This window comes from Chrysochloris asiatica, unplaced genomic scaffold (genome assembly GCF_000296735.1).
Source record: "Chrysochloris asiatica unplaced genomic scaffold, ChrAsi1.0 scaffold00611, whole genome shotgun sequence".
Taxonomy (NCBI): Eukaryota; Metazoa; Chordata; class Mammalia; order Afrosoricida; family Chrysochloridae; genus Chrysochloris; species Chrysochloris asiatica.
In genome coordinates this window covers 395,051-404,356 of record NW_006409129.1, presented here as the reverse complement: position 1 = coordinate 404,356, position 9,306 = coordinate 395,051, and the positions used below count along the sequence as shown (strand labels likewise).

The 9,306-nt window shown below is 36.7% G+C and overlaps 1 protein-coding gene across 1 annotated transcript; it reads left to right on the top strand.

Annotated features, from left to right (window-relative positions):
• The first annotated feature begins 1,130 nt into the window (after positions 1–1,130).
• LOC102820389 (olfactory receptor 8H1-like) lies at positions 1,131–2,078 on the top strand. The gene has a single exon (XM_006877816.1). It carries the CDS (start codon positions 1,131–1,133, stop codon positions 2,076–2,078), a length of 948 nt encoding a protein of 315 aa, XP_006877878.1.
• Positions 2,079–9,306: the final 7,228 nt, after the last annotated feature.

The following is a 9,306-nucleotide window of genomic DNA, read 5'->3' as shown; positions in this document are numbered from 1 at the left end:
TTCTGCTCCCGTAAAGATTTACAGCCTCAGAAACCCTGTACAGGGTCGCTATGGGTCGGAACCGACTCGATGGCACTTAACAACAACAACAACAGTGCTTATCCTAAGGTGCTACACCAGAACTCCCTCTCTTGACACATAAGCTGGTATTTGAGGAAACACACCTAAAGAGCTGAAAGATTTGGCAGTATGTGAGCAGTATTCATATTTAGAAAATGTAACTTTCAGAAGGAATTTTATGTTGAATTGTGAAGTTAAGCAAACAAAATACCATATTCAAATAAATAATATATGATTTATGTATTTAATACACCACAGTAAAGAAAATCAAAGTCTGACCTTTCTTATTTGCTGGTAGTATTAAAAAATATTGCCAAAAAAGGATAGTAAATGATGAATTAAAGCTACATTTTATCATTGCTTACTGCACATAAATAATTTTTTCAAGCTCCTGAAATTAATTATAATTAAGACTATAGTGTTAGCTGCATGTTTCCTGTAGTTAGCCAACCATGGTAGAATCACAGAGCCAGCATTACTGCCTGTGGTTTTAGATGAGTTACTTAAACTTCCTGACAATTTTCTTATCTAAAAGCATGTAACAGTAAAAACAGTATGATGTTTCCTGGATTTTAAAGTTATAGTATAGTGTTCATGAGTCGGGATACTAACTACAGTGTCAGCATTTCAAAACTATCAGCTGTTCCATGGAACACAGCTGAGGATTTCTGCTCTTGTAAAGATTTACAACTTTGGAAACCTTATACATGTACCCTGTGAGTTTGAATCTACTTCATGAAACAAAACCACCACTACCACCAAAATTGTTAACAAAGGGAAGTACTGAGAATATTGTTATTTTAATTCTAATTACATAATGTATGTTACTTTTTATTATACAGTATACAAAGTCATTTTATAACCATCTTTATGCATGGAAATAAAATTCAGATTTGGTTCAGTCATGTTTTGTAACTACTCTTTACAAAACACTCTTCGTTATAAATTTCTGGAAAGAGAAAACTATATCTTTTTAAGTGTCAGGTCATTCAGATAAACAAAAACCAGTATGAAGTCAATGATGCTAAATACTAACTTTAATCTCCTACAGCTTAGAGAATCTGCACACAATGGGGAGAAGAAATAACACTGACGTGTCTGACTTCATCCTCTTGGGACTTACGGACTCTTATGAAATCCAGCTGGTCCTCTTTAATCTCTTTCTCCTGATATATCTGATTACTGTGCTGGGGAATGCAGGGATGATACTGATCATTCACCTGGATCTTCAATTGCACACCCCAATGTATTTTTTCCTTAGACACCTGTCATTTATTGATTTCAGTTACTCAACAGTCATTGCCCCTAAAACTTTAGAGAATTTACTGACTTCCACCAAACGTATTTCATTTGGAGGTTGTTTCAGCCAGATGTATTTTTTTATCTTCTTTGTTGCTACTGAATGCTTTCTTCTTGCTTCAATGGCCTATGACCGCTATGTAGCTATCAGCAAACCTCTACAATACCCAGTTATTATGTCCACTGATGTATGCTGGTCCTTCGTCATTGCATCCTACATGGTTGGCTTTATTGATTCCACTATCACTGTGCTTTACATGAACACCTTGAATTTCTGTAACTCCAATGTAATCCACCACTTTTTCTGTGACACATCCCCAGTAGTAGCCCTCTTATGCACTAACAAACGTAATGTTGAGATCACAATACTCATTCTTGCTGGAACCACTATATTGGTATCTCTCATCATAGTCTCTGCGTCCTATATGCCCATTCTCGCTACTATCCTGAAGATCAAATCCGCAGCAGGTAAGCGAAAAGCCTTCTCTACCTGTGCCTCCCACCTCGTGGGAGTCACCGTCTTCTATGGCTCCATGATTTTCACTTACGTAAAGCCCAGTAGTTCCTACACCTTGGGCAAAGACCAAGTGGCCTCTGTTTTTTATACTATTGTCATCCCCATGCTGAATCCACTCATTTATAGTCTTAGGAACAAAGAAGTGAAAAATGCTCTCATTAGAGTTATGCAGAAGACGGGGAGCGCCAGGAATTTCAGATGAGAGTGATGCTAAATATGTAAAGTCATACTGAGCACGCCTTTCATGTTTCTCTCTTAAAACAATTTAATCTTTGCATTAGTCTCTGTTTCTTTTTTTGGATAATAGCTATATTTTGGCACACTAAAACAATTTCATTAGTTATTTAATGTATTATACAGAGAAGAAGTATAGAGCCAGTGGTTAAAGGTCCTTGTTTTTCACATATACATTTCAGGATTTAAATTCTGTCAGCTACCTTTATTAACATGACCCTAATAAGGAGCTCTGGTAGCGTAGTGGTTACGAATAGGGCTGCGAACCTTAAGGTCAGTGGTTCGAAACTACCAGCCGCTCCGCGGGAGAAAGATGAGGCTTTCTACTCCCGTAAAGATTTACACCCTCGGAAACCCCATACAGGGTCGCTATGGGTCGGAACCGACTTGATGGCACATAACAACAACAATAACTTACTAATACTCTAAGTATATTTTGTTTTGTTTTGTTATAAATATATATATATTCCTATCCATTCCTTAGAATTATGTTGTTGTTTTTGCTAAATGCAATCTAGTAGGTTCAGACCCGTAGTGACCCTGTATGGGGTTTCTGAGGAGTAGCTGTTGATTTGTAATGCCCTACCTTGTGGTTCAAACCAACTTTGCAGACCAGTGCCCAACACTAGGACTCCTGCTACAATTATACTAAAGCTTAAATCTCAAAAAATAAAAAGCAAAGCTGTTAAGGTAATGTTCCTTACCATTAGAATATGTGTATATTTGCAAACATGAGGAGCCCAGGCTTGCAGCATTTAAAGCACTCAGCTGTGAACCAACCAGCTACTGAGAAATATGTGGCTGTGTGCTTCTTTCTAGATCACATCCTTGGAAACACTTGAAAGTCCTATTTTGTTGCAATATTTTCAATGCACAATTTTCTTTGTTATTAAGAATATACACTGGTCTTTTGAAATTTTTTTGGTGTGTAAAATAAATGATGTAAAAATAGTTAAAAATTTAATAAGGATGATTTATAAACTAAGCCCTTTACATTTGTAGACTGATAATGATGTATGTTTTACAATAAAATTAAGTGTTACATATTGTTAGGTGCCATTCAGTCAGTTCTGTCCCAGAGGGACTCCATCTAAGGTGTCTGAGGAGTGGCTGGTGAGTTTGAAGCTCCAACCTTATGGTTCAAACTGACCTTGTAGTCCAGTGCTTTATCCTACTTAGCCACACCAGGATTCCTATAATTAAATATAGAAAATTATGCATGTTACACTATAGGGAACTATGAAAATAATAATGTGTATAATAATAATAACAGAATTTTGTTCATCTTGTTCTGCACTAGTACCTTTGAATGTGTGCATTTATTTCATATGAAAACAAAAAAAAATCTATATTTTGTTGTTTTTGTGTTTCCATATATCTGTGTCATATTAGTTAATTCCTTAGTTGATTGTTGTTAGAAACCATTGAGTCTGTAACAATGCAGAGCAACTTTATGCCCAAGAGAAAGAAACACTGCCCAGTCCAGTTCCAACCTCACAATCCTTGCTACCCTAGCGCCCACTAGTGCTGCCACTGTTCTAATCCGGCTAGCTGGGAGTCTTTCCTTTATTCCAGACACTTTGCTTCACTTTACAAGTAAGGTGTCCTTCTCCAGTGAACTATACCTCATAATAACATGTCTGAAATAAGAGAGATGAAGTATGTCCATCCTGGTTTCTAAGGAGCATTCTAGCTGTACTATTTCCAACAGAAATTTCTTTGTTCTTTTGACTATCCATGGTACCTTTAATATTCTCCTCCAACATCCAAACTCAAATGCATCAATTATTTTAATGAATAATACCTTATTCATTCATTAACTTTCACATGCATATGAGATTATTGATAATACCATGTCTTGGGTCAGCACCCCTTAGTCCTCAAAGTGACATCTTTTCTCTTGACCACTTTAAAGAGGTCTTGAACAGCAGATTTGCCAATTAAATACATATTTGGTTTCTTGACTTTGTTTCCATGAGAGTTGATGGTTGACCTGAGCAAAATGAAGACTTAGAGACTTAAATCCTTTTTCCAACTATGTGGATGTTACTTATTGGTTCAGTAGTGAGGATTTTTCTTTTCTTTACATTGAGGTACAGCCCATATGGAAAGCTGTGGCCTTTGATCTTCATCAGTAAGCATTTTGAATCATCTTCACTTTCAACAAATAACATTGTATCACCTGCATATCACAAGTTGATTATGAGTCTCCTATAATCCTGATGCCATGTTTTCCTCATATAATCAAGCTTCTGAGTTTATTTGCTCAGCATATAGACTGGAAAAAGTATGGTGAAAGAATGCAATCCTGACACACAACTTTCCTAATTTTAAACTAATCTGTGTTCTATTGTTCTGTTTCAACAATTGCCTCTTGGTCTTTGTACAGGTTGTTCAAGAGCACAATTAAATGTTCCGGAATACTCATACTTTACAATGTTGTCCATTGTTTGTCATGATCTTCACAGTAGAAAACCTTGTCCCAGTCAATAAAGCATAGGTAAACACATCTGTCTGGTATTCTCTGATTGCAGTCAATGTCAGTCTACGTCAGCAGTTATATACTTAGCGCCATGTCCTCCTCTGACTGCGACTTAAACTTCCATCATTTCCCTGTCAATGTACTGATAGACACATTTAAAAATTATCTTTAGCAATCTTTTAATGGCTTGTGATAGTAATGATATTGTCTGATGATTTCTGCATTCCATCAGGTTACCTCTCTTTGCAATGGGCACAAATATGGATCTCTTGTAATGATTTGGCTGGGTAATGATCTCTTGTAATGATCTTGGCATAGATGAATGAGTGCCTCCAGTGCCACATCAATTTGTTAAAAGATTTCAATATGTATTCCATCAGTTTCTGGAACCTTGTTCTTAATGCTGTAAAGTGCCATTAAGCCTTCATTGCACCTTGGATTTTTTTCTTTCAGCACCATTGGCTCTGGGTTATATGCTACCTGTTTAAATGGTTGAATGTCGACCATTTCCTTTTGGACCACTGACTCTGTTTCACTATGTGGTTGTGGCTGTTAAGTTCCATCGAGTTGGTTTTGATTCATAGGCACTCTGTATAGGGTTTCCTAGAAGCAGCTAATGAACTTGAACTGCCAACCTTGTAGCTGAAACTGACTTCAATTCAAAGCATTACCTCACAGAGCCCTATCAAGACTCCATGCAAAATCTTTGAGATAAATGGGGTCTTGTCTCCTGAGTGTGATCAGAGCTCTCAGTTTGCAGAACTTTGCACCCAGAATGATGTAAATTCACTAGGTTACTAATCTGCATGTAGTGATTTATCATTGCTATCAATTTGCAAATCTATTGAAAATCCTATGTTTCTGTGATATGTGGCAGTGGTGGTAGTGGTGGTGTGCCATGGAGTCGGTTTAGCCTCATAGCAACCATGTATAGGGTTACTGAGGCTGTAAGTTTTTATGGGAGCAGAAAGCTCATATTTCTCCCGATGAACAGGTGGTAGTTTCGAAGTGTTGACCTTAAGGTTAGTAGGCCGACTCTGAGCCACTATGCTACCAGAACTCCTTGTGATATGTAACAAGTCTCAGTAAATTAAACTTCTTTTTATTTCACAGACTCATTTTATTCATCCTGAATTCTATAGGTTCTTTTTTGTTTGTTTTTAAGTGCTGTAATTTTAGTTCTGACTCATAGGGAACTTCTATAGGATTTCCAAGGATCGTCTTGTGGATTTGAACTGCTTACCTTGTGGTACACATTCCAGTGCTGATCCTAAAGTGCCATACTAGCAGTTCTAAGGTCTTTTAAAATGAAGCAACAATTTAAGTGATCACTCACTTGTTTTAAAATTGTCATTAGGGCAAAGCTAGGAGCTATAATGAATTCAGAACTAGATCATCCCATAAATTTTGGTTTAGTAGATTGTGAAATGTCTTAATTCTTTTTGAAATTTCATTTACATATTTCAGTATTATAGTTTTAATCTTATCTACTATCCAAAGATTATTTAAGACATTTTTTTCCATGTATTAGATTTAAAAATATTTTTAGTGGTTATTATATATGTTATAGGACTTCTGATGTGGTGTTGTAGGATCAAAACTAGACTGTGAACCACAAGGTCGGCAGTTCAAAACCCCCAGCTGCTCCTTGGAAATCCTATGAAGGCACTCTATGAGTTGGAACCATCTGGACAGGAATTAACATCAACAAAAATAAATGTTATGTACATTTAGGTAATATAATTAAGGTTTTCATTTATAAATTATATTTTGATATTTGTTCAAAATTATTGTCTTTGTTCAAAAACAAATGCATCCTCTATTTTAGGATAAAAACTATTCCCACAAATTTAAAAGTATTGAATAATTTATTTGAACCTTTTAATCAAAATTACGTTTTACTATTTTCTTTAGTTGTTTTTTTTTAAAGCTCTGCCTTATGTATCAATACTACAGATATATAAGTAGTATTTTTGCGTTGATGTCAGTAACTTTTGAAATATATGGGAACTTCAAAATTTTGGTGTAAAATTTCATTAACTTCTAATAGTACATATTCCATGAACTTTTGAAGCTCCCTCATGTGTGTGTGACTGTGGGTGTATTTGTTGCTGTAAAGTGCCATTAAGTTAGTTTCGATTCATAGCAACCCTATATAGGAGTTCTTAGGAACAGCTGGTAAGTTTCAATTGCTGACTTTGCAATTCAAACTTAACTTGCCGTTGAGGTTACCCTGCAGCGCCACATCAGGACTCTTATGTATGAATAAGTGTATATATAAAACACTTCAACTTGCCGATGGGAAATAGAAATATTCCAAAGGGTTATATGTAATGAAAAACCACTCTTTTATTTGCTTCTTGTATCCTTAAGACGCATCATTAAATTTTCTTTTTATAGCACGCACTTCATATTTAGTCATTCCCATATTATTTTGATTCTACCTATAGTGTATATTCAAGGAGCTCTGGTAGCGTAGTGGTTACGAATCGGGCTGCAAACCTTAAGATCAGCGGTTCGAAACTACCAGCCGCTCTGTGGGAGGAAGATGAGGCTTTCTACTCCCGTAAAGATTTACACCCTCGGAAGCCCTATACAGGGTCGCTATGGGTTGGAACCGACTCGACGACACTTAACAACAACAACAATAGTGTATATTCAGAGTTTGACTATTTGTCAATATAGCCTCAGCTACCACCCTGGCCTATGAGCCATTCCCTCTGTCTTAGTTATTAGTTAATTAATCTTTGGTTATCAACTGTTTCTCCCTGTGCTCCCCTTGAAACTACTTTCACTGTAGGAAGTCTTCCTAGCACATTCAAGTGTAAAGACTACAAGTCTTAAAAAATCCTAAGGTACAACATTATCTTCCTGCCACTTCTTATGAACACATCCTTATTTGTCTGCCTCTCATACCGACTTTGTTTTAGACAAAATGATCTCCTCACTCTCCAGCACACATAAGCTCTGATACTGTCTGGGGCTTTTCAGCTCTTCTTTCTGAAATGCTTTACCTCAGCAACCTGCATCGCTCATTTTAAAGCCTATGCACCTTTGTAGGCCTGTTGTTTCTGACTTAGAGTCACCTTATATATAACAGAACACAGCAAAATCCTCATAACCGTTGTTACGTTTGAGTCCACTGTTGCAGCAGTTTTGTAAATCAGTCTTGTTGATGGTCTTCCTCTGTTTTCTTGAGCCTCTCTGATTGTTGGTGTTAGAAGCTGTCAAGATGGTTGCAACTCATAGCAACTCTATGCATAAAAGCATAAAACCCTATCAAATCCCGTGCCATCCTGATACCTGGTGTTAGGTTTAGTCCATTGCTGCTGTCATTGTGCCAATACATCTTGTTGGACATCTTCTTTCCTCACTGACCCTGCACTTTATCAAGTATGATGTCCTTCTGGAAGGACTAATGCCTCCAGATAAAATGTCTGAAATATGGCTTCTAAGTAGCATTCTGGCTATACTTCTTCCAAAAAATTGGCTTTTTCTTTTGTGCATTGTCATCCCATTGGAGGCCTTTGCTTTCTGTAATCCTCCACTTTACCCAGACCTTTATCAGGACTGGTTATTCCTGATAACATGTCCGAAGTATGATAGACCAAGTCTCATAATCACGACTTCTAAGGAAAGTCCTGATGTGGAACTGAAAGATAATGCACTGGACTGCAGGTTACTTTGAACCTCAAGATCAGCTTGTTTAAACCCAAAAGCTGCTCCTCAGAAACCATATATAGAGTTGGTATGGGTTGGAATTGACTTGATGGCACTTAATCACAACAAGAGGCTGTACATCTTCCATCACAGACTTATTTGTTCTTCTGGCATACAATGGTACTTTTCATCTACTTCTTCAACATGATAACTCAATGTTGTAATTCTTCTATGGTCTTCCTTATACATTATCCAACTTTCACATGTATAGGGGGATACTGACAACATGTGGCTTGGGTATGGTGTATCATAGTCCACAAACTGACATAGTTGGTCTTGAACACTTTAACAAGGTCTCATACAGCAGATTTGACTAATGCACTATGTCATTTGATTTCTTGACTGCTGCTTCCTCTATGAGTGTCAATAGTGGATTCAAGCAAAATGAAGTATTTGACAAATTCAATGTTTTACTCATTAATCATGATGTTATTTATTGGTCCAGTGGTAAGCACTATTGTTTTCTTTACATTGAGTAGTAACCCATAATAAAGACTGTGGTCAATGACCTCATGTGTTAGTATTTTAAGTTTTGTTAGCTTTCAGCAAGCAAGGTTATATCTTCTGCATTTCACAGGTTGTTAATGAGTCTTCCTCCAATTCTGATGCCATGTTCTTCTTCATATAATCCACTTTCTCAGAGTATTTGACCACCATATAGATTGAATATGTATGGTGAAAAATACAAACCTGTCACTCATCTTTCCTGATTTTACACCATTCAGTTTCCCTTTGTTTTGTTTGAACAATTGCCTCTTGGCCTATGTACAGTCTCTTCATGAAAACAATGAACTTTTCTGAAATGCCCATCATTCACAATGTTATCCATAGCTTGTCATGATCCACACAGTCAAAAACTTTACATAGTCAATAAAGCACAGGCTAACATGTTTGTCAATAATTGTGCTCATGAGGAATCTGTACCTGAACCAAAAGGCAGTTGTTAGAACAGAACATGGGAAACAGGGTTGTATTCTTTCACCATACTTATTCA